Source organism: Oryctolagus cuniculus, chromosome 8 (genome assembly GCF_051225735.1).
Source record: "Oryctolagus cuniculus isolate XC-2025 breed Fujian yellow rabbit chromosome 8, ASM5122573v1, whole genome shotgun sequence".
Classification (NCBI taxonomy): Eukaryota; Metazoa; Chordata; class Mammalia; order Lagomorpha; family Leporidae; genus Oryctolagus; species Oryctolagus cuniculus.
Window position 1 is genome coordinate 24,268,625 of NC_142874.1, and position 25,051 is coordinate 24,293,675.

Below are 25,051 nucleotides of genomic sequence, written 5' to 3' on the forward strand. Positions count from 1 at the left end.
TTCTTTTTCTATCCCATTCAAACGCTCAGCTCTGGCTATGTCCTTTCCTTCATAAATGCACTCTCTTGTATCTCCTGTCTTCTGCAAGCCTACTCAAAATTCAAGGTCCCATTCAAATACCATCTCCATTGTGAAGTCATCACCAAGTGATGCATATCCATCATCAATATACCTAATCATTATCAATCCACCATCCCCATTCAACCACTTACCTATCCATCCACCCATTCATCCACCCATCCATCCACCCATCCATCCATCCATCCACCCATCCCTCCATCCATCCTTCCATCCATCCATTCTTCCATCCATCCATCCATCCACCCATCCATCCATTTGTATTCATCCAGTTACACATCCACCCATCCAACCTTCCATCCATTCACTTAGACATACACTCATCAATCCATCTATCCATTCATCCACCTATGTCGTCCATTCATCTATCCATCTATCCACCCACCCATCCATCCATCCACCCTTCCATCCATCCACCCACCCACCCATTCATCCACCCACCCCTCCATCCACCCATCCCTCCATCCACCCATCCCTCCGTCCACCCACCCCTCCATCCACCCATCCCTCCATCCACCCATCCATCCACCCACCCATCCCTCCGTCCACCCACCCATCCCTCCATCCATCCATCCACCCATTCATCCACCCATCCTTCCATCCATCCACCCATTCATCCACCCATCCATCCACCCACCCACCCATCCATCCACCCATCCCTCCCTCCATCCATCCATCCATCCACCTAACCATTCACCCACCCATCCACCCATCCACCCACCCATCCCTACCTCCCTCCATCCATCCATCCATCCACCTAACCATTCACCCACCCATCCACCCATCCATCCACCCATCCCTCCCTCCATCCACCCATCCATCCACCTAACCATTCACCCACCCATCCACCCATTCATCCATCCCTCCATCCACCCCTCTTCCTTCATCTTTTATTCACTCATTCCTTAGCACTTTTATTTGTTCATTCGTTCAGCATTCACTGTGGGCCTTCTTTGCTTGAGTCACTGTCCTAAGCACTGGGCTATAACAATAATCAGACACATTTCTGCTCTCTAGAAACTTGTGGTCTAAGAGGGAAAAGAGACTCACCAACAGTACCAGACGCGCGTGATGAGGGTGCCTAATGAGGTTGCCTAGTGTGGTGGAGTGCGGGTGGAATGACTCAGGCTGGGGGTGTCTGTGGTGGTGCCACCTGGGCCAACTGTTGAAGGGCAGGGTGGCCACACTGAGAAGCGGATGTGGCTCTCAGCTCTCACCCCTCTTCTGTCTACAGGGCCCGGCTGGAGTTGGCTCTGCCCCACTGAACGGCACTCTCATGGCTTCCTGTGAGCTAGGGTTGTCTCTCCAGCCTGGCAGCAGGAAGATCACGTTTCACATTCATGCCATGAATTCACCAAACCTTTACTGTGTTATTTTTTAAAAGTAGGCATGCTGCCGGGCACACTGCAGGTTAAACACTTGTCCCTAACACCTGATGTCCGCGAGTAGCTTTTCTACTTCAAGGTCTCCCAAGGGTTGGCCACTCGGACAGCCCATTCTCCTGGCCAGACTTGTCCCACCTCTTGCGAGTGATTTATGCTCCTTTCCGTCAAAGGCTCAACTTCCTGGGAAGGCTTTAGGTTATGGAAGATGGAAGGAGTAGAGAGCCAGCATACACGCAGCAAGTACTGTGTGCCAGGTGCGGTGTGCTGGGTGGTCTACAAAGTGCTTTTCACGGAAGCCTCGGTGCTCCTGCTCCTTAGAGTCCTCCCACACAGATGAGGAGCTGGACCCAGGAAGGTGATGATTTGCCCCTCACAGTGAGTCAGAGAATCAATCTCCTGGCTCCATGCTGCTCTGCAAGGCCCAGGTCCAGGGCTAAAGGTAGAGAAGCCACTAGGCTCAGCCCACACCTTCCACACCCGCAGCACCACCTCCGAGCACCCAGACCCAGCCCTGGTATGAGCTGTCCCCTGGGCCGGGCCTGGGACCCGCAGGTATGGTGTCTACCCAGACTCTGCAGAGGCACATGGCCTTGCCTGAGTTGTGCAGGCTTTGGGTTCATAGCACAGGCAGCCATGTGCTGGCCGTGATGTTGTGGGTGGGAAGCTTGCTCCTCCTTGGCCTCAGCTGTCTTCCCCATTTACCCATCCTTCCATCCATCCATTCATCCACTCATCCATATACCTGTCTATTAATTCATCCATGTATCCATTCATCCATTCTCCTAATTATCATCCATCCATCCACCCATCCGTCCATCCATGCGTCCACCCACTTATCCATCCATCCATCTAATCATTCATCCATGCATCCATCCATTCTCAGGGCTTTTGCAAGGATTACATGAGATGGTCAGAGAGAGCCACAGTACTTGGTACCATGTGCCGATGCATTTTTTTCTCCTTTTCCTCCTCATTTTCATTCTTCCTCCTGTAATTGTTGCCCATATGCTATCTGGACATACGATAGAAGAGGAGGAGGGAGTACGAGCGGTGGGGCTGCTGTTGGGAAGAGCCAAGGGCACCTGCTCCAGTCTCCTCCCTGGGGCAGGGACTCCCCTTGGGCCGCCCTGAAGAATCTATCAGGGATAAGCTCGCTTCTTAGTTCACATTCCTAGAAAACTCCTCCTGATGTGGGGCCACCTTTGGCTTCCCTGGGAAATGTCACCAGTGGTCGCAATCTGCCCGGGGAACACAGCAGGCTCTCTCCTGTTTCCTGCTGAGACTTCCCCTGGTCTCAAAGGCAGGGGCTGCTCCTGTCCCCTCCCACAGCTGCTAGTAGCCTCTCAGGGTTGTTGCTGACCCCATGTGCTTCCCATGGACCTCAGCCTCTGCCTGCTCTCTGCACCTGCTCACCATGGTCCCTCTGCAAATGGCATGGCCAGACAGAGACGCATTCCAGGCGTGGCATAAACGGCCCAGCTGATAGCACTGTCTGAGGTCAGGGGAGGGTCACTGACGCCCCCCTCCCCATTTCCTCGGGGCTCTTCCCGTGAGCATCTGCTAGTGGGTGGCTGAGGGAGGCCCAGGCCACGGTGACAAGCCCGGCTCCATATGCTAGGGCAGAGGCGGGTCTGATGGTTGGTCTTGTCCATTTCTCAGTTTGCCCACAGATGGCCCCATCAGAGCTGAGTTCAAGGTTAGTGAGTAAGACTGTCCTGGAGCTTTTGTGTGGGGGTCATGTGTGTGTGTGTGTGTGTGTGTGTGTGTGTGTTTAAGAGAGAGAGAGGAGGGGGAGAGGGAAGAAGGAGACAGAAAGGGGCAGAGAGAGAGGAGATACAGAGAGAGAGGGGGAGAAACAAAAAGAGGGAGGAGACAGAGAGAGAGGGAGGGAGGAGGGACACAGCAAGGGAGATAGGCTGGGGGAGAGATAGAGAGAGAGAGAGAAAGAGAGGAGGCGGGAGAGATGGGAGAAGAGAGAGAAAATGAGGAAGGCAGGTTGAAGAAGAGACAGAGGGAGACAGAGAGAAAGAGGAGGAGGAGGAGAGATGGTAGGGAGAGAGAGGGAGATAGGATGGGAGAGAGACAGAGAAGAGCATGAGTGGGGAGAGACAGAGAGAGAGAGAGAGAGAGAGAGAGAGAAAGTGTTTTCTGTCTGATCCAGGAATTCTCCTGGATGGCAGAGTTGGTTTCCATAACGACTTTCTGATATAAACATATTTGATAAAAATAAGTTAACAGCGGAGCTGTGGTGGAGCACAGATTCTCAGAGTGGAGAGAGAGAGAGCGAGAGAGAGAGAGAGAGAGAGAGAGCGCCCTCCTCAAAGACCAGCGTTTCCTCTCTGCCTCACCTCCCAGCCAGGCTCTGCTTGCCATAAACTGACTCAAAGCTTTGTTCGCCACATTCCGTGTAGCCGCTCCCTTCCTGCCTTGTACCTTAGATACATTCTCCCTCCCTTCCTCTCCCTCCCTCCCTCTCTCCCCCCCTTTCTCCTTAGCTACCTGAAGCACTACAGTATGTATGGGATAATATGATAAATTCATTTCTAATTCACTGCATTATCCCTTGAATATTTTAATGACTCATTGAATGGAGTAAAAAAAAAGCGATTTCAAATGAACAATTATGCTGCATTAGTCTAAGGGCTGATTATATTTAAACACTGCTCACATGGATAGCAGGACACGGCGACCTCAGCATACGAGAGCTAATTTGGCTCTTATCTCCAAATAATTTTACACCGCAAATTACCATGAAAACCTAAAACCTGGCTTTTAAAAACATTCATCAAAAGATAATATTGCACTTTGTAACGACATTTTATTTAAATTATTTTGAATGGGAGTGAAGGCATTTCTGGGGTGGGACAATGACAGCCGAGCAGAGCGGGGACTGTGAGTGATAAGGAAATGACAAGGGGTGCTGGGTTGGGTTAAAAATAAAAGCAGAACACGTTGGGGTGGGGGAAGGGCGGCAGCCAGGCACGTGGGAAGCACTCGCAGCCCAGTCCCTCTCCCTGGCTGTGGTCTGGGATGGCTCCAGGGAGGCCATCACAGCTCAGGAGGTCACGGGCCAATTCCGGGGGGCTGAATGACAGCACCGACCACCCCTGCTCCAGGCCCCCAGCTCCTGCCCCCACCAAAGCAAGCCTGGGCCATGCCAGCTCCCCCAGGCTGGGCCAGGGTCCATCTAGACCGGAGAGGCAAAGGGGTGAGCTGCACTGGACGGTCTCTTGGATTTTCACTTTCTAAGTCCTGGGGGCGGGCGCTGTGGCACAGCAGGTTGTCTCCACCTGCAGTGCCAGCATCCCATGTGGGCGCCTGCTCCAGTCCCAGCTGCTCCACTTCTGATCCAGCCCCCCTGCTAATGAGCCTGGGAAAAACAGCAGAGGATGACCCAAGTCCTTGGGCTCTTGGGAGACCTGGAGGAAGCTCCTGGCTTCAGCCTGGGCCAACCCTGCCCATTGCAGCCATCTGGGGGGTGAACCAGCAGATAGAGGGTATCTTTCTCTGTGTCTCTCCTTCTCTCTCTGTAATTTTACCTTTCAAACAAATAAGAGTAATTTTCTTAAAAAAGAAATCCAAGTCCTGTATCCTAATGGGATGTGCTAAACCACCAGTAGCTCAAATTTGGGGGTGTTGGGGAAGCACTCACGTTTACTCCAAACACTGGGAAAACACAAATGATCATCACGCCCATTTTAATGATGCAGAAACTGAGGCTTAGAGATTCTCATCTGGGAAGTGGCAGGGCCCGAGACCTCCCCTGGCTCCCGAGAGCCACCTGCCCTTCAGGGTGGCCCTGCACAAGGCTGGTTTCTCAGCAGGGCCACCCTGGCACTGTCCCCTCTGCGAAGGCTTGTTGTGGCCTCTGGATCTCCTGGAGCATAAACCGTGCCTTCACAGCTGCCCATGACCCACACTGGACCCTCACCGTACAGCCCAAAGCACGCATGCGCAATTGCACAGGTGTCAGCCATCAAACTGAAAACATTGGTCCCAACAGAGAGAGAACCGCGAGTCCTGATTCCTCGCTGGGACCGCTTCGCCTGAACTCAAGGAGCAGATAAAGATGGTTTGTTCCACTGACGGTCCCGAGCCGGGTTCTAGGTTCCGGACATGCCAAGTTCGGTAATTATTGCCAGGTGTGCCGAGAGGGCCGCAGGCTCCGCCCGCTCGGCAGAGTGGCAGCAGGTGTCACGGCGGCGCTGCCCCCATGCCGCCCGGCTCCTAGTACAGCTAACCCCTTTTCTCCCTGACTCAGTGGTGAAGGGGAGGGGTGAGTGTCAGCTTTGCAGGCCAGAACCTCAGCCTCAGCCAGGTCAGGTGATTTGCTGGAGATCTGTGAGCGGCAGGACCGGCGGCTCAGACGCCAGCGTCCCGGCCAGCACGCTCCAGGAGCCGCAGTCCCGGCACGGCTCATTGGCGTTCCCGTCTGTGTTGTTCACCTAACATATTGAGAAGTCCTTTAAAAAATGCCAACTCTGATTATGGAAAAGTCTGACCCTCTAGGAAGGCAGGCAGGACAACAACCCCTTGGAGGTCCTTCGGATTCAAGCCGGCAACGGCCGCCTTTACAGCTGCCAGAGGCGGAATAAAAGGGAAACTTGAACTTGGCGGTGCCTGTTCTTTCTTAAAACAAAACCAAACCCAAAAGATATTCAGGGCAAATTTTAGAATCATTGACGGTTTCTAGGAAGATTTTCTTTTTTGGAAGAAGAAAGGTACTCTTGTCTCCTTAATTGTTCTCGCTGTTCTCTGTCACCAATCATGATATTCTTTGTGGAAAGCATTAATCTCCCATCCTCTCGTGTTCAATATTCCCATTAACGATCAAAAGTCTAATGAAAATATCTGCATGAAAAGCCCTGAGCACCAATTGCAGAGACAAATAGAAGATGAACCCCATACGCGTCGCTTCTGAAACGCATGATGCAGATTAACTGACATCTTAATTAGGCTTCGGCATGAAGACGGTCAGCCAGAGGGAATCAGAAAGGCCGAGGCCTCAGCACCTGGGGCAAGGGGTCCTCTGTCGGTGCCCTAGAAGAGGGGGCCGAGAGGGACCATGGGCTTTCTGTATCCCAGTGCCCGCCTGCCCTGGTCCAGCCACGATAGGGGCCTGAGGTCTCATCCTGTTTCTGAGTGAACGGGAACCCGCAGGTATAGGAAGTCTCACTGCGACCGAACCTCTGGGCCCTTCACCCTGTGCTGCACCCTCCCTCCTCATCTCCCTGCTACGACAGAGGCTCTGAGAGGGCGGATCCTTCCTCTGTCTCATTGGCGTTGGTTACGCTGGCGCCCACAGGTACCTGACTTAGGGCAATGACAATAACACAGCAGCAAACAACTATACAGAACCTCTGATGTGTTCCGGGGATTGTTCCCACTCCCTGTAGTTAAAGTGACTCTGGTGAGCGCCGTAACAACCGTGCAAGGTACAGACAGTGGGCATCTCTCCTTCCCAGGTGAGGACACAGAGACACAGAGACGCTGAGCAGCCAGCCCAGGAACACACCGCTCACAACATGTGGAGCTGGGCTTTGACTGGTCCCTGCCTCCAGAGTCCTGGCTCATGAGCCCTGGGCTTCACAGGGCAGGGGTCAACATGCATTTGTTGAGTGAGATGACTCAAAGGGCACCATGAATGTCTCGTCCCTATGGCTGGGCATCCCTCTAACCCTTTGCTGTGTTAAGCTGCACACAGGTCCAGAGCCATAATCCTACTCTATCCTAGGTCCTGCTAGACTCTGTTGAAGGTGGAGGTGGGCCCCAGGTATTTCTAGTTTACCTGAGCACTGGCGATCTGTTTTAAACTGGATAGCCTGAGAATAGTCCCCACTGAGGGGCTTCCACTGCTGTGATGTGGCCCCCTCACATCAAGGCCAGGCTCGGTTCTACAGTCCTTGTGAGCGGCAGGGCCACTGTCTCTGAGCACCTGCAGGGACTTCCTGGTGTGCCTTAGGGATTCCTAGTGCTGGCCAGGTGTGTTTACTCACCAAGATCACTCTCCCTAGAGAGGCTCTCCCCTGGAAGTCCCCTCTCACAGGGCACAGCCAGAAACACGAGGGGACTCTGACCATTCAGGGAGCATGAATTAAAAGATGAGTTTACTTTGGTGCAGAAAAATTTGGAGATCTCTGCAAGTGAGGGGCCTTTGTAAAGTTCACGAGAAACGTTATGGCGAAAAAACCCTGCGTGGATTCCCAAAACTTTTTGCACCAAGATGAACTTGTCTGTTCATTCCATTTTCCTACACACATTTTTTTGGAGGCCTTGCCCAGAGCCCTGGGCAGTGAGCTGGAGGGTGGGCACGAGGGGAGGCCCAGAGAGGAGGTACTCCGTCTTACAGAGGAGCTGCTGGGAGAGGCGTGGGTGGGCCCCCGACGTGGTACGGCAGGAAGCAGGGTTACGTGGTTTGGAGTCGGGGCCTCGGCTGGCAGACCCATGTCTACTGCCCATTAGTGGAGACACTGCCTCATTCCACCTCCCTAGGCTGGACTTTCCCCGTCTCCAAAATGGGAGAATGCCTAGTTCCCAAAGTGACCAAACACTGAGTGAGCTTAGCAACAGGTCAGGCATCCCCCGCCTCCAACACTGGACCCCACAGCCTCTTCCGGGCTGCTCGCTCGGCCTCCTGAGCGCTCCCTGGACGCAGTGGCCGTGTGCCATTCAGAACCACTGTGGAGTGAGTTCTGCAGGCAGGGCGGCGCCCTGGGGTCTGCACTGTCTCCAGCTCACCCGTGGGTGTACGCACACGCCTGCTGTCCACAACCCACCCGGGAGCTGTGGACACCAGCACACAGGAAGTGCTCCGTCCTAGACCGATTTGGTTTACAGTCTCTTGCGGCTGGTGGAATCTGGGGGCAGGTGGACAGGGCCGAGTGGACACAGCTGGGCCGAGCTGCTGCTTCCTGCTCCACACTCAGCCGAGGGAGAGTGGGTGACGACGCGACCGAAACCCAAGCTCCTCCGGCCTGAGCGGGAAGGCCGAGGCGGACCGAGCAGGTGGCCCTGGGAAGCTCTGAGGCTTAGCGGCCGTGCCTGACAGCTGCCACTTGCCACCTGCTCTGCCTCTGTGTGTGCAGCACAGAGTGTGTGTGAGGGCTCTGTCCCAGGGGGCACAGGGAGGGGCAGCCTCATGGACTCTGAAACCACTGCACCCTGTGTGGCTTCTGCCCTCCGAGTTGTGGAGCCAAACCCCGGGACCGGAAGCTCTCTCTGTGTGTGGAGTGGGCTGTGAGTGTGACCTGCGGAGTGAGCCGGCCCCTGGTGACCACCAGGGAGGCCCACGCTCAGAAAGTGGCACGAGGGCCAGCTTAGGGGGAGATCAGGGTCTTTCCCTTTTGTGCCCTCTGCCACCCTCCCTGGCCTGCTCACGTGGGTCTCCTCGGCTCCGCCACTTTGCGCACTTAACATGTTTCCAGAGCTCCATGCCAGGCAGAGGCGTGCTTGGCCCAGGGGGTGTGTTGGGGGGACAGAGACCAGCCCGGCGCTGCCCAGGAAGCTGTGGCGGGCGTCTCTTTGAGGAAGCCCCCTCCAGGGCCTTTGCCAGGGCTGCATCTCAGGTCGCCCCCGGGAGCTTCCTGGCGAAGGGCGGGGGACACTGGCCTGTGGTGACTGCTCTTTCAGCACCCCCACCCAGTGGCTGGGAGAGTCCCCTGGTCAGCTAGTGCAGACTGCTGCCCCGTCTCCCACCCAACTCCAGAAGAAATGCACAGTCCCCCCCCCCCCACCGTGTCGTCTCTGCATTTCCCAAAGCGCTCCCAGCGTGCGGCCCAGTGGAGTTGTTAGCACAGTTCCCATGGAACAGATAAGGTTGAAACACTTGGCTCCAGGGAGACGACAAAGGGGCTACTGGGTCTTCAACCAGCAAGATCTAGAGCAGATCTGGTTTTTTTCTGGTTCTGCTTTCCCACGGGGGTCCTCTCGGGGTGGAAAGCTTTGCCCACTCTTTGCAAAGCCCGACTGCAGGTTGTCCAGGCACGGGCTCCTAACCGCTTGTGGCAAGCATGTATGCAAATAGCCGGTACATGTTCGGGACACACGCAGACCCCCCAGCCCCCAGATATTTTCATTCTGCAGTCGGTTCAATACACAGATGAGGAACGGGCAGTTGCAGAGGGCTGATTGCTAGTGGGAAAAACTCAACAAAGCCCTTCAATACTGCTCACCCCAGAGTGTCCAAAACGTGTATGGTAGGACAGTCTACCTGTCCCTCCCACTGCCCCCCACCAACCGTATAATGCTCACCAACAAGGCACCATATTTGTGTTCCCAAGGCCAACTCTGGCTCCTACACAACCATTGTCTCAACCGAGATGTGGCACCCGCCTTGCCACCGAGACACTTCTTGCAACTGCTGGACCACTTGGGAGGGGCGGTATCAGCTGAGTGCTGGGGCGACCTGACGCGGCTGTCCTTGCACCTGCCGGCCTCCAGCTCCCCCGGGCGTGAACTCTGACCCCTGGCTGCTTACCTTGATGTCTGTCATCAACCAGTGTCTCCAAAACCTCAGCCTGGGCTCCGACCTGCTCGGGGCGTCGGGGTCCACCATCACCAGGATGTAGCTTGCCCCCTGCAACACAAGCACCGGAAGTAATGTAGCATCGTGGCTGAGTGTTGGCAGGAGAACACCAAGGGAGTGGACACTCCTTCCACCTCCACTCCGGCTGGGAATAGCCAGCCAGCCCCGAGCCCGTCCTACCCAGAGCCTCCCTGTTCTCACAACCCCCTGTATCACAGTTGTTCTTGGAGGAAAAAAGCCAGCGACGGGCATAGCAGGGGGCCTCTTGGCTCTCCCTTTAATGAAGGGTGAGTCCTCGCCCCCCAACACACACCAAGGCGTATTCACTGAGCCTCTGCATGTGCCCAGCACCAGATGCACCCCCAAAATAGGACTTCGGCCCTGAGCAAGCTTCCGGGGTGGTTGGAGGAACCCGACTGCTGATCCAGCAAGCACAGGACAACCGTGTAAGAATTGCAACAATGACCAGAAACCCCAGGAAGTCAGCCGCCCCTTCCCCTGCCATCTAGTGGACCACCTACTAGATGCCGGAAGCTCTTCCAGGGGCTAGGAAGCCAACGGGGCACAAGACAGTAAGAGCTATGCTTTGGGGAAGCATCTATTCTAGGGAAGAGACAGAGCTAATAAAACCAGATACAGAAATAAGCAAGGTAAACATCGAGGGGGTGGTGAGCACCATGGCACAGCCCAAGCAGGGCAGACGAGCGGGCACTCCAGGAGCAGGCACTGCTGCAAAGGCCTCAGCTGGGGAAGACGCAGGCTCTGAGTACCACTGTGGCTAGGGCGTGAGCTAGGGGGACAGTGGGTGTGGTGCGGCGGGGGGAGAGGGGGCAAGGGTCAGACCGCAGAAGGCTTTGCAGCACTGGAGGAGGAGAGGTTTTTTTTTTTTTTTTTTTTTTTTTTAATGATTTTTGAGAGGCAGAGTGGACAGTGAGAGAGACAGAGAGAGACAGAGAGGAAGGTCTTCCTTTTTCCATTGGTTCACCCTCCAGTGGTTGCTGTGGCTGGCTCACTGCGGCCGGCGCACCGCGCTGATCAGAAGCCAGGAGCCAGGTGCTTCTCCTGGTCTCCCATGGGGTGCAGGGCCCAAGCACTTGGGCCATCCTCCACTGCACTCCTGGGCCACAGCAGAGAGTTGGACAGGAAGAGGAGCAACCGGGACAGAATCCGGTGCCCCAACCGGGACTAGAACCCGGTGTGCCAGCGCCGCAGGTGGAGGATTAGCTTATCGAGCTGTAGCGCTGGCCATGGAGCGGGGTTTTATTCCGAGTGCGGCGCAGAACCTCGGGAGGGTGTCAGGCCGGGCAGTGTTTCGCTGTGACGTTACATTTTTAGAAAGTCAGGCCAGCTGCTGGGTGATGGTTGGCAGAGGACCAGGGAGGGAGCCAGGAGGCAGTTAGGAGACCACCGTAGTAAGACAGGATGCTGGCTCCTTTTCTAGGGTGGGAGAAATGGGGATGGAAGCAAAGAAACGGGTGGAGGTGTGTTCTAGTGGACCCAACCCTGTCTGCGGATGGGCTTGATGGCCATGAAGACTCCACGGAGAAACTGGAATTCAGGATGAAACCTGGGTTCCGGCTAGAGCACCTGGGTGAGTGGGGCCATTTCTGGACACAGAGGAGACTGTTTGAAAGGGACGTTGGGAGTTCTGTTTTAGACACGGGGTGGGGGAAGGGGAGGAAATGCCTTTTAGAGGACAATCCGGTCGGCACACCAGGGTCTGGAGCTCCGGGGAGAGCTGGAGGCTGGGTTCTAAGCATGGGCGCTGTTGGCTCACTGGTGGTCCTGAACTGCGTGGAATGGCGAGATGAGAGCCGCCGCGAGGGAGGAACGGGCCCCACGGCTGACGCGGAGGAGCCGGAGAGCCTGGCAGAGTTCGCCGTGCAGCCAGGGCGGCGGGGGAAGGGCAGGTGCCAGGAAAGCGAAGGCAGAGCTGCGTTTCAGGCGGGAGAAAGCGCTCAGGGAGCCGAGCGCTGCCGAGGTGTAGAGCAAGACGAGGACACAGACGTGACAATTCGACTTGACAGCTCGGAGAGCGCCGTTATCTTGACAAGACGCGTTTCAGTGCGGCAGGAAGGACTGACGTAGGGCGGGCGAAGCTTCCAGGAGACGCGAGAGGAGGAGTTGGAGGCAGCTAATAAAGATGACGAGGAGGAGAAGTTTGGAGTGAAGGGCAGCTGGGCTGAGATGCCGGAGTTAGGAAGGCAGAGTCAGATTTTTTTTTTTTTGGGTGATAGGCATGTGTGTGAGCCAATGGGAAACGGAAGTGGTTTACTAGCAAGGGAGGAACACAGGGCAGAGAGGAGGAAGACTCTGGGCAGGTGGGAGGGGCCAGGAGCCGGAGCCCAGGCGAAGAGGCAAGCTTTGGGTGGGAAGCAGGGACAAGGGGGCCATCGCAAGAGAAGGAGGCCGTGGCGAAGACAATGCAGGAGGGCGGGGTCTTCTCCTGGCTCCTGTTCGCCAGCGAACAAGAGAGGGGGGCACTGAGAGAGGACGTGTGGGACCAGCGCAGGTGTGAGATTGCTTATACGACGGAGCATCGTAGGCTTCCGTGCCTTCCACGGGCGCGTGCAGGTGTGGAATCCGTGCCGGTCTAGGCAGGAGGGGACTCAGGCTGGTGGGCAGGAGAGCCGGAAGTGAGTGCACGGGGAGAGTCCCGTCCCCGTCCTGACAGGCAGGGGTGGACACGTCCAGATGGCTCCACCGAGTGCCGGAAGCTGGAAGCCTTTCTCAAGTGTAGAGGGAGCCCAGGTGTGCCGGCCGCAGTGGGGCAGCAAGGCCTCAGAGTGACGATCAAGCACTGCTGGATGCGCGTTGCAGGAGGCATCTAATAAGGAGGCAGTGGAGCCATTAAAGGAGAGCCCGAGCACACACGCACACACACGCACATGCACGCACACGCATGCACGCACACACACATGCACACGCACACACAGCCGTGAGCCTCCGGAGAAGACAGACCACAGGACTCTAAGCAAACAGTGGGAACCCAGGCGGAGAAGGAGGAGAGAGCTGTGCAGTGTCGCACGACAGCACGAGGCACTAGCAGGGGGGCAGCGGGGTTGGTGACTCGGGGACTAGGCCTGGGATGGCCACGTGGCACTGGGGGCCCGTGTGCCAGCAGCTGTAAGCTCACAGGGACATCCTTCCTGGAGCTTGAGGCTGGCGTCCTCTCACAGATGGGCAGAGAGGCAGTGGAGGTGGCCCTGGGGAGGAGTAAGACAATGGCGGCACTCTGGAACCCAACGGGATAGGGCAGGGGAGCCTGGGGAGCAGTGAGCAGGGGCCCTGGCTGCAGAGATGTGTTCAGGGAGGGGGGCGGAGGCAGCCACCGAGGCAAGTGACGACAGTGGTCATCATGGGGAGGGGGGCGGCACGGGTCACTTTCCAAAGATGAGTGGTTCAGACACGAAGATACCCAGAGCTGCGTTTTACAATCCAAAAGGCGCAGGGCACCACAGGCGAGGTGCGACAGGAACTTACATCAGACAACATGAAGACAAGCCCAAGAAAGCCCCAAGGACGCAGAATAGAGGAGAAGCAGATGACAACGTGAGAGCAGGAGAGGAACGCACGCCTGTGCCTGTGTATGTGCTCACGTGTGAGCCCAGTGGGACCCCAGAAGGAAACTGCTTCATACATCCAAGAGCTGGTTCTAGCTTCAACGATAAGAAAATCGAAGGAAGAAATAAAGCTCCCCTCCCCTCCCCTCCCCTCCCCTTTCTTCTCCTCCCCTGCCATCCCCTCCCATCACCTCCCCTCCCCTCCCCTCCCCTCTCCTCTCCTCTCCTCTCTCTTCCTCCCTCCCTCTCGCCCTTCCTGTAAAAGTGATACTGAAAGCAACTACACTAATATCCAGTAAAGTAAGCTGTTAAAAATGCCTCCCCTTACCCCCTGGGCTGGTGCTGTGTTGCAGCGGGTAAAGCCTTGGCCTACAGTGCCGGCATCCATGTGGGCGCTGGTTCAAGTCCCAGCTGCTCCACTTCCAATCCAGCTCTTTGCTATGGCCTGAGAAAGCAGTAGAAGATGGCCCAAGTCCTTGAGCCCTCACACCCACGTAGGAGACCTGGGGGAAGCTCCTGGCTACTGGCTTCGGATTGGCCCAGCTCTGGCCATTACAGCCAATCAGGGAGTGAACCAGCATATGGAAGATCTCTCTCTCTCTCTCTCTCTCTCTCTCTCCCTCTGTGACTTTGCCTTTAAATAAATCAATAAATCTTTAAAAAATTTAAAAATGAAAATAAAAATGGACCCCAAATGTTAATAATAGTCATAAAATAAACTTTAAATTTTCCACTTGCAGGGCTGGCACTGTGGTGCAGTAGGTTAATCCTCTGCCTGTGGCACTGGCATCCCCTCTGGGCTCTGGTTCGAGTCCTGGCTGCTCCTCTTCCAATCCAGCTCTCTGCTATGGCCTGGGAAAGCAGTAGAAGATGGCCCAAGTGCTTGGGCCCCTGCACCAGTGTGGGAGACCCAGAAGAAGCTCCTGGCTCCTGGCACAGCTCCGGCTGTTGAGGCCATCTGGGGAGTGAATCAGTGGACCTAAGACCTTTCTCTCTGTCTCTCCCTCTCACTGTCTGTAACTCTGCCTCTCAAATAAATTAAAAAAAATTTCCCATTTGTAATTGCAATAAAGAATGTAAAATATTTAAGGATGAACTTAATGAAAAATGTAAGACATACAAAGAAAATAGAAACAGGATGAAGTGCATAAGAGGAAAACTTGGATGGATGGGGAGACACACACAATGCTTCTAAACAGAAATAATTACTTTATGCAAAAATGTCAACAAGCCTTCATGGTTAAATTTTGTCAATTTGTTAATCTAAAACAATTCCAGTCAAAATCCTGAATAGATGCCTTTAGAACTCCACAGGATGATTAAAGCTCATGATAAAAGCAAAATGTGGGGCCAGCGCTGTGGCATAGCGGGTAAAGCCATTGCCTGCAGTGCCAGCATCCCATGTGGGCTCTGGTTCAAGTCCTGGCTGCTCTACTTGCAATCCAGCTCTCTGCTATGGACTGGGAAAGCAGTAGAAGGCCCAAGTGCTTGGGCCCCTGAACCCACATGGGAGACCAGGAGGAAGCACCTGGCTCCTGGTATGGGATTGGCCTAGCTCTGGCTGTTGGGGCCATTTGGGGGGTGAACCAACAGATGGAAGACTTTCCTTTCTGTCTCTGTCTCTCTGTCTCTGTCTCTCTCTGTCTCTCTCTCTCTGCAACTTTGCCTGTCAAATAAATAAATAAATCTTTTAAAAAAGGGAAAATGTAAGTAAATAAGAAAGAGAATTAGCCAAGGCAACACTGAGGAAGATGGAATACGGGATCATACTGATTTTGCAGAGAACACAACTTATTACAAAGCTATGCTCATTAGAACAATGTGGAGTATATAAAGTAAAGGAAGCAAAATAGAAAATCCAAAGGGGAATTCAAGTTTTCAACATACGTGCACTTAATCCATGACAGTTATTGTTACTAGATGATTCTTGATAGACAACAACGATCCTTCAAGCCAATGGGGAAAGGACAGCTTATCTGATAAGTGTCATTGGGACAATGACTGGAATAAATAAACGTAGATCTCTATTTTTTGTAGACAGTGTAAAACTTCCAGATTTAAATATGAAAATGGAAAAACTCATTTGGCAACATGATATTAAGTTTGTACAATAGAACACTCCGAGTGCACTCCTTGCATGCTAATGTGGGAAGATATCTACAGTAGACTGTACATGAAATGAGCAAGTTGCACCAGAGTGCATGCATCACCTCAAATACGAAGGAAAACTTTGTATTTCTAACTATAGACATTTATAGATGTATTTGCATATGCATAGAAAATGCCTGGAAGAATACACATCGAACCACTGACAGTAAATGGCATGAAGGAAAAGGTTGGTATATTTAACTAGACATACTTGTGAATCTTTTATGTGACAAAAAAGCAAACTAAAATTTGAAGATAATAAGCTGAAGGTAAATATTTGTGACATCTATGAAAAGCAGTTGATATCCTTAATATGTAAAGTGCATTTTAAATCAATAAGAAAAAAAGCCAGTAATTGAAGGGCAAAATAAGCAAGATTAATAAGCAATTAATAAAAAAGAAAGGGGCCAGAGCTGTGGCGTAGCGGGTAAAGCCGCTACCTGCAGTGATGGCATCCCACATGGGTGCCGGTTTGAGTCCTGGCTGCTCTACTTCCGATCCAGCTCCCTGCTAATGCACCTGGGAAAGCAGTGGAAGGTGGCCCAAGTGCTTGAGCCCCTGCACCCATGTGGGAGATCCAGAGGAAGCCCCTGGCTCCTGGCTTTGGATCGGCACAGCTTTGACTGTTGCGGCCAATTTGGGAGTGAACAAGCGGATGGAAGACTCTCTCTCTTTCTGCCTCTCCTTCTCTCTGTGTAACTCCGACTTTCAAATAAATAAATAAATCTTAAAAAAAGAAACACAAATAATTAATAAACATATGAACAAATGTTCAATTTCAGTCCCGGTGCTGTGGTGTATCGGGTAAAGCCACTGCCTATGGTGCTGGCATCCCATACCCGTGCTGATCTGAGTCCCTGCTGCTCCACTTCCAATCCAGCTCTCTGCTGTGGCCTGGGAAAGCAGTAGAAGGTGGCCCAAGTGCTTGGGCCCTTGCACCCACGTGGGAGACCTGGAAGAAGCTCCCAGCTCCTGGCTTCAGCTTGGTCAAATCCTGGCCATTGTGGCTATTTGGGATGTGAACCAGTGGATGGAAGATCTCTCTCTCTCTAACTCCGCCTTTCAAATAAGTAAATAAATCTGTTTTTAAAATGTTCAGTTATACTAGTAATGAAAGATATGCAAAAATAAAATAATATCCCATCTTTGCCTTTAAAATTGTCAAATATGCTTTTTAATGTTTCTGTCGGGTTGTTAAGGTAGTATATAGAGGTAATGGGTACAAAATCCTATGCAGCATAAATCACACTGTCTTTTACAAAGAAGGGAAGCAGATAAAAAAATGAATGGCATACACTCACAAGAACACTTCAAGAGCTTTGTGGAAAATAGAATTAGAAGACAGGTTTATGGGACCGGTGTTGTGGTGCAGCAGGTTGGGCTACTGCCTGTGTGCCGGCATCCCATATGGGCACCAGTTTGACTCTTGGCTGCTCCACCCCCAATCTAGCACCCTGCTAATGCGCCAGGGAAAGCAGTGGAAAATGGCCTAAGTGCTTGGACTCCTATACCCATGTGGGAGACTCAGGTGAAGCTCCTGGCTCTTAGCTTTCTCCTGGCCCAGCCCTGGTTGTTAGGGCCATTTGGGGAGTGAAGCTGCAGATAGAAGATTTCTCTCTCTCTCTCTCTCTCTAACTCTGCCTTTCAAATAAATAAACATATCTTTCAAAAAGCAAGATAGGTTTATTTTGGTGCAAAAAATGTTGAAATACACACTTAGTTTTCTCATATTATACATCTTTCATGAACTTTTTGAAGACCCTTCATATCTATGGATTTCCAAAAAATTCTGCACCAAAATAAACTCTCTCTTTAAAGAAAGTTTTAATTGCTGGCGCCGTGGCTCAATAGGCTAATCCTCCGCCTGTGGCGCCGGCACACCGGGTTCTAGTCCTGGTCGGGGCGCCGGATTCTGTCCTGGTTGCCCCTCTTTCAGTCCAGCTCTCTGCTGTGGCCCAGGAGTGCAGTGGAGGATGGCCCAAGTGCTTGGGCCCTGCACCCGCATGGGAGAAGGAGAAGCACCTAGCTCCTGCCTTCAGATCAGCGCGGTGCCGGTGCCGCAGCGCGCAGGCCGTAGCGGCCATTGGAGGGTGACCAATGGCAAAAGGAAGACCTTTCTCTCTGTCCCTCTCTCTCACTGTCCACTCTGCCTGTCAAAAAAAAAAAAAAGCTTTAATTTATTTGAAAGAGAGTAACAGAGGAGGAGACACACAGAGAGAGAGAGAGAAATATAGATCTTCTATCTGCTGGTTCACTCCCCAAATGGCCGCAATGGCCAGGTCCAAGTCAGGAGACAGGAGCTTCTTCCAGGTCTCCCACGTGGGTGCAGAGGCCCAAGCACTTGGGCCATCTTTCTACTGCTTTCCCAGGCCATTAGCAGGGAGCTGGATCAGAAGTGGAACAGCCGGGACTCGAACCAGCACTCTAATATGGGATGCAGGCGTCTCAAGTGTTGGCTTAACCCACTGTACAATGCTGGCCCCGATAAACTTACCACTTGATTCCAATTCCCCATAAAGTTTGTGAAACGCACTTGACCGCGGGCCTCTGCCGTGGCTTGGATGTGGTTTGTCCCCGGATGTTCACGCCTGACTGCACGCCTGACCCTCAGCGTGGGAGTAGGAACTCTGAGAGGCTGGGCCTCATGGGAGACGCGTTAGGCTGTCCAGGCACTGCCCTCGGAAGAGAGTGAAGAAGTTCTCGCGGGAGGCTGAGGCAGATCTCGTGAGAGTGAGCCCGCCCCGGGTCACTCTCTAGCTTCCTGTTTAGCACTGTGATTTCTCCCTCGCACACCCTCCTGCCAACCACCTTGAGGCCCCCACCAGAACCAAGCTGATATCAGCGCCACGCCCTAATTCCCTAGGACCGTGAGCTAAATAGACCTCTGTGATTTTTATCATCCTTTATTTTTTAAGCCAATTTAATAAATTGTTTTTTTTTTTTCATTTTATTTGAAAGGCAGAGAGACAGGGAGGGAGAGACAGAGACGGGCAGGGAGAGAATTTCCTTATACTGGTTCATCCCCGGGGATGCCTGTAACAGCCAGGGCTGGGCCAAGCGAGCCCAGGACTCAATCTGGGTCTCGCACGTGGATGGCAGGGGCCCCGGCCATAAGCCATCACTTACTACCTCCCAGGGTGCATGGTAGCAGGAAGCTGGATCAGGAACGGAGGGGCTGGGACGTGGGCTAGGCAGCCCCATATGGCATTCTAACGGCTGGACCACACGCTCTCCCCACACACCTCTTTCTGTACAAGGTTAGCCTGCCTCGGGGATTTAGTCACAGTAATGAGAAAAAAGCCTCGCCCGCCCGTGGTGGAAAGCAGACGGAAGAGCAGGAAGTAAGATACTGACTGATGATGTCTCCAGTGTTGCTATCATTAGGAGCTTTTGTTTTCTGCTTTGTGCTTTTCCGATTTCCCAAAGTTTCTGCCCCCAAACGCACTGTTTTTCCACTTAGGGAAAAAGAGAGAGAGAGAGAGAGAAAAGATTTGCACTTCAACAAAGTCCCTGTGGGCAGTGCCAGGGCCCATACTCCTGCCCTATTCACACAGTGGCCCCGGGTGTTCCGGACGGACGGATGGACGGTGGACTCTCCTCCGCCCACCCAGCCCGCCTGCACCTGCTGTCGCATTTCCTACTGAGGCAGCCGGGAGGGAAGTGCTTGTGGGTGGCCCTCTCCGAGGTGGCCACATCCTGAGCTTTACCCTGGATCCTCTCTCTGCTAAGCAACCTCACAACAGACATCTGGGAGTCTGCAGCCAAGGCAGGGCCCCTGGGCCCATGTGTCACGGATCTTCCCTCCTAATACAGTCAGGAAGCCGCGGCCTGGCCCCCTCCGTGACCCTGACTACTCACCAAAAACTCCCTCACAAGGATCTGGCGGTGGGGGGGAAGGAGGGAAGGTGCTCCCCAGATAAGCGGTGGGGAGAAAGCTTCCCCAGAGCCTGGCCTCTGGCTAGAATCCTTCCAGCTCGGCCCAGCCCCGCCTACTCTCGGCAGGCCCTGGGAGCAGGCAGGCTGGAGCTGTGTGGGGAGGAGGCATCGGCATCGGGAGGCCTCTGGCACATGCCACTCACTCCTGACCCTGGCGGCCCAGGCTCTAAGCAGAGCCAAGAGACTGGGCCTGCCATCAACAGTTCCAACAGCAGGATCATCCCCAGAGATGGATAGATTTTCTTTCTTCCTTCTCTCTCCTTCAAGATTTATTTATTTATTTGAAAGGCAGAGTGAAAGAGAGAGAGAGAGAGATAATCTTCCATCCCATGGTTCTTTCTCCAAATGGCTGCAATGGCTAGGACTAAAGCAGGCCAAAGCCAGGAGTCAGGAGCTTCTTCTGGGTTTCCCATGTGGGTGCAGAGATCCAAGCACTTGGGCCATATTCTGCTGCTTTCCTAGATGCATTAGCAGGGAGCTGGATGGGAAGTGGAGCTGCTGGGACTCGAACCAGTGCTCATATGGGATGCTGGTGTTGCAGGCAGCAACTTAACCCAATGTCCCATCACAAGAGATTTTCACACTTGCCTCGTGTCTTCTTGCCTAGGAGAGAAGCTGTTTCCTTGGGGGCATCAGACCTAGTGACCCACCACGAACCTGACAGGTACCCACGAGTGCTTGTTGCATGGTGGACTGGGGATCTCAAACCTTCTCACTGCCTTGTGCCTGAAACACGAGGGGGCTGGGCTAGACAAGCCACTCTCCCTCCAGTTCCCACACCCAGGGTGGACCCTGTGGTTTCCAGACTTGATGTGAATGTCACCCTCTCATCCGGTCCAGCATGCCCACTTCTGCAGATCTGGCTCCAACAACTGAAGCCAGGGTGTAAGAGAGACATCAGCACTCCCATGTTCACTGCAGCACTAGTCACAGCTGTCAAGGGGTGGAAGCACTACCGGTGCTGTGGCGGAGTGGGTTAAGCTGCTACCTGCGACGCTGGCTTCCCACATGGGTGTCAGTTCGAGTCCCGGCTGCTCCACTTGTCATGCAGCTCCCCGGGAAAAGCAACAGAAGACAGCCCAAGTCCTTGAGCCCCTGCACCCATGTGGGTGACCCAGAAGAAGCTCCTGGCTCCTGGCTTCAGCCTGGCCCAGCCCCTGGCCATTGTGGCCATCTGGATAGTGAATCAGTGGATGAAAGATCTCTCTCTCTCTCTCTCTCTCTCTCTCTCTCTGGCTCTCCCTCTCTCTTTGTAACACTGACTTTCAAATAAATAAATAAATAAATCTTAAAAATTAAAAACAAAGAGCTGGGAGCAATCCAGGCATCCATCGACAGATGAATGGATAAAGAAAATGTGGGGCCGGTGCTGTGGCCTGGTGGGTAAAGCCGCTGCCTGCGGTGCCGGCATCCCATATGGGCGCCGGTTCGAGTCCTGGCTGCTCCACTTCTGATCCAACTCTCTGCTGTAGCCTGAGAAAGCAGTGGAAGATGGCCCAAGTGCTTGGGCCCCTGCACCCACGTGGGAGACCCGGAAGAAGCTCCTGGCTCCTGGCTTACGATCAGCTCAGCTCCGGCTGTTGCAGCCGACTGGAGAGTAAACCAGTGGATGGAAGACCTCTCTCTTTCTGCCTCTCCTTCTCTCTCTGCATAACTCTTTAAATAAATAAATAAATCTTTTTTTAAAAAAAGGAAAATGTGGTCCATACACACGGTGGCGCATTATTTGGCCTCCAGAAGGAAGGAGACACTGCAGTAAGGGTCGGCATGGGTGACCCCTGTGACCCCGGGGGTGCTACGGCTTGAGGAATAATCCGGTCACGGAAGGACAGACGCCGTGTCTTCCAGCTGGGTGAGGAACTGAAGCAGCCCAGCCTGAGGAGCGGAGGGCGGGACTGCGGCTTCCCCGGGCAGCGTGGAAGAGGAAAGTACAAACTCTGTCAGTGATCCGCCGGGGAACTTTGCCCCACAGTTCGCAACACGGGATTGTACCCTTCTACATCTGGGGTGGGTACGGCGCATGCTACGTGTTCCTACCGCAGCACAACAAAAGACAAAGGAGCAAATCTCGCCTCGCGACAGCAGAGTGGAGGCAAAGTCTTTCCCAGTGTGATGCAAACCCCAGAGCCACAGGGCGTGCCCCGCCAAGGCGTCGCACACTTCTCTAGGACTGACGAAGAGGGACAGTGTACAAGTCGACCCAGCAATCCCATGTCTGTGATACTTATTTTTTGGATCATAAATTTTTTTATCTAAGAGAGAGAAAGAGGAAAAAAAAACCCTCCCATCTACTGGGTTGCTTCCCAAATGCGTCCAACAGTGAGGGGCTGAACCAGGGCCAAGGCCAGGATCCAGGCACTTAATTCAGGTGTCCTCTGTACTTGCAAGGAACCCGACTCCTGGAGCCACCGCCTGCTGCCTCGCAGGGTCTGCACCAGCAGGAAGCTGCAGGGAAGACCCAGAGCCGGGACTCAAACCCAGGCTCTCCAGTATATGGGAGGCGGGTGCCTTAACCATTAGCCCCATATTTAACAGGCATGTGGGGGCGGGCGTTCGGCACAGCTGTGAAGGTGGCACTTGGGATGCACATATCCCATGTTGGAGTGCCCAAGTTTGAACCCTGGCTCTGCTCCAATTCCAGCTTCCTGGGTGGCAGCAGGTGGTGGCTAGAATATTTGGATCCCTGCCACCCAAGTAGGAGACGTGGATTGGGTTCCTAGCTCCTGGCTTCCACCTGGCCCAGCCCCAGCTGTTCCAGGCATGGTTCCAGCTGAACCAGTGGATGGGAGATGTCTGTCTGTCTTTGACTTTGAACTAAGAAAAGAATAAATTGGAAAATTAACAAAAAAAGGTATCTGCACACTTATGAAATGGCTTGCATTTAAGGTTCTTCATTTCAGCTCTGTAATAGCAAAAGTTGGAAATTACTCAAGTAGCTGGGGATTGGTTGGTACACAATGATATTGACTCACAATGGAAAACAGCAACCAACCCTACAGTCCCAGGGTGTTCAGCAAGAGACAAGGTGCAGAGCGGCCTTTTGACTAACTCACTTTTAAGGTAAAGAGAAAGAAGACATTGTTTCTTCACATTTGCTTGTATTTGCATAAGCCAACTCTGGAGGGGTACTTGAAAAATTCCCAAACCACAAAATCCGGGAGAGGCCACGGGTGGTGTAGGAAGGTGGGCAGAGGTGGCAGCGGTCGGGGGAGGCTGCTGATTGTTGAGCCACGTGAACATGTGACCTGCTAAAAATCAGCCAAAATTCTACAGTGGAGTCCACGGCACATAGTACACGACCTTGGAGCTGTCAGGGTGGCCTTGTCCCTTTGTGCCAAGGGCACTCCAGGACTCTCACTTCAGTTGCAAAGGGCATTCCACTGGGGAAGTAGGAAAGAAGACTGCTGGAACAGAGGTCTCATCACTGTGGAGCAGGGCGCGAGCAGGTGGGAGAAGCCACACTAACAAGTCACGGCTAGCGCGTCATCTGGGACGATGATGAAGACTTAGAAGCAGAATTAGACGTGGGCATGCCTTAATTTTGTTTTCTTTGAAGATTTTATTTATTTATTTGAGAGGTAGAGTTACAAAGAGAGGGAGAGACAGAGAGAGGGGTCTTCCATCTGTTGGTTCGCTTCTCAAATGGCGACAATGGCCAGAGCTGAGCAATTCTGAAGCCAGGAGTCAGGAGCTTCTTTTGGGTCTCCCATGTAGGTGCAGGGGCTCAAGGATTTAGGCCATCTTCCACTGCTTTCCCAAGCCATAGCAGAGAGCTGGATGGGAAGTGGAACAGCCAGGACTCGAACCGGTGCCCATATGGGGTGCTGGCACTGCAGGAAGAGGCTTAGCCTACTATGCCACAATGCTAGCCTTCATGTCTTCATTTTTAATAAAACTCTAATATGTAATTTATATGCCATAAACGTCACCGCTTTTGAGTATATTTCTATTGTTATTATTATTGATGAACAAAGACAGTTGTACAACCATCACCATAATCTTAGCCTACAACATTTGCAAAAGGATACTGTGCCCATGGGCAGTCATTTCTTGTGCCCTCGCTCCTGCTAGGCAACCACTAATCTACTTGCTGTCTACATAACCTCCTTTTTCCTCTCCTGGCTGTTTCTTCCCCATGGAACAACAGAACACGCGGCCTTTGGTGCTTGGCTGCTCTCTCTCAGCAGGATGGTTCATTCGCGCTGTAGCAACTTGTAGTCCTTCATCCCTTTTTTTTTTAATTTTTATTTTTTGACAGGCAGAGTGGACAGTGAGAGAGAGAGAGAGAGAGAGAGAGAGAGAAAGGTCTTCCTTTGCCGTTGGTTCACCCTCCAATGGCCGCCGCGGCCGGCGCACCGCGCCAATCCGATGGCAGGAGCCAGGTGCTTCTCCTGGTCTCCCATGGGGTGCAGGGTCCAAGCACTTGGGCCATCCTCCACTGCACTCCCGGGCCACAGCAGAGAGCTGGCCTGGAAGAGGGGCAACCGGGACAGGATCTGGTGCCCCGACAGGGACTAGAACCCGGTGTGCCGGCGCCGCAAGGCGGAGGATTAGCCTAGTGAGCCACGGCACCGGCTCTTCATCCCTTTTTATTTCCAAACCATCTTCCACTGGCTGGAGAGACGGCATTTTGTTGGTGTGGCTGGCGGGTGCTTGGCTGGTTCCTCTTTCTGAGTCATGCTGATTAATGGTGCTGTGAAGATTTGCTGCAAGCCTTTTCGACTCTCTTGGGTAAGATATGGACAGTGGAATTCCAGGGTCGCCTGGTAAATTTATGTTTAACATTTTGAGTGACAGCCAACATTTTCCACTTTGGAAAATATCCTACTATTTGTAGGGAGATTCCAATTTCTCTACATCTTTAGCAACACTTACTGTTGTCTATCTTAGAAGTTTTCTTCATTTGACAGTCAAGGAGAGAGAGACGGAGACAGAGTTCCCACTGCTGGTTCACTGTTCAAATGTCTACAACAGCCAGGGCTGGGCCAGGCTGAAGCCGGAAGCTGAGACTCCCATCCAGGTCTCCCACGTGGGTGACAGAGATCCAATCACTTGAGCCATCGATGTTTTCTCCCAGGGCCTGGAAGCTGGAGTGTATTTGAAGAATGGATTGTCTTTCAAAACATTTCTGCCCAGGACATCTGCCTATTAACTGTGCATAACTTTGGGCGGCCGCCACCCTTATTGTTAATCCTGTGGCCAAAGATTATTGTTTCATGTAGTGGAATCCTCATTTTGTGCCTTTAAGAAGTCCACCTTGCCTCAGCCTCCTTGAACACACTCATAGTAGACTGTAGTATGCACTTTCCCACTGCGGCGCTCTGCCGCTCCCGGTACATTTAACCTTTAGAGAATCTCTCTTTCTCTCTCTCTCTCTCTCTCTCTCTCTTTCTCCCCTCCCCCCCTCATTATTCGGG

At 53.2% G+C, this 25,051-nt stretch overlaps 1 protein-coding gene across 4 annotated transcripts in view; it reads right to left on the bottom strand.

Annotated features, from left to right (window-relative positions):
- LOC149124929 (phosphatidylethanolamine-binding protein 4-like) overlaps positions 1-25,051 on the bottom strand; it is a 209,745-nt gene that overhangs the window by 84,533 nt on the left and 100,161 nt on the right. For all 4 annotated transcript variants that reach the window (XM_089302168.1, XM_089302170.1, XM_089302171.1 and 1 more), the window contains one exon: positions 9,940-10,038. In XM_089302168.1, coding sequence (XP_089158294.1) covers positions 9,940-10,038 — 99 coding nt within the window. The remainder of the gene's footprint in view (positions 1-9,939; positions 10,039-25,051) is intronic.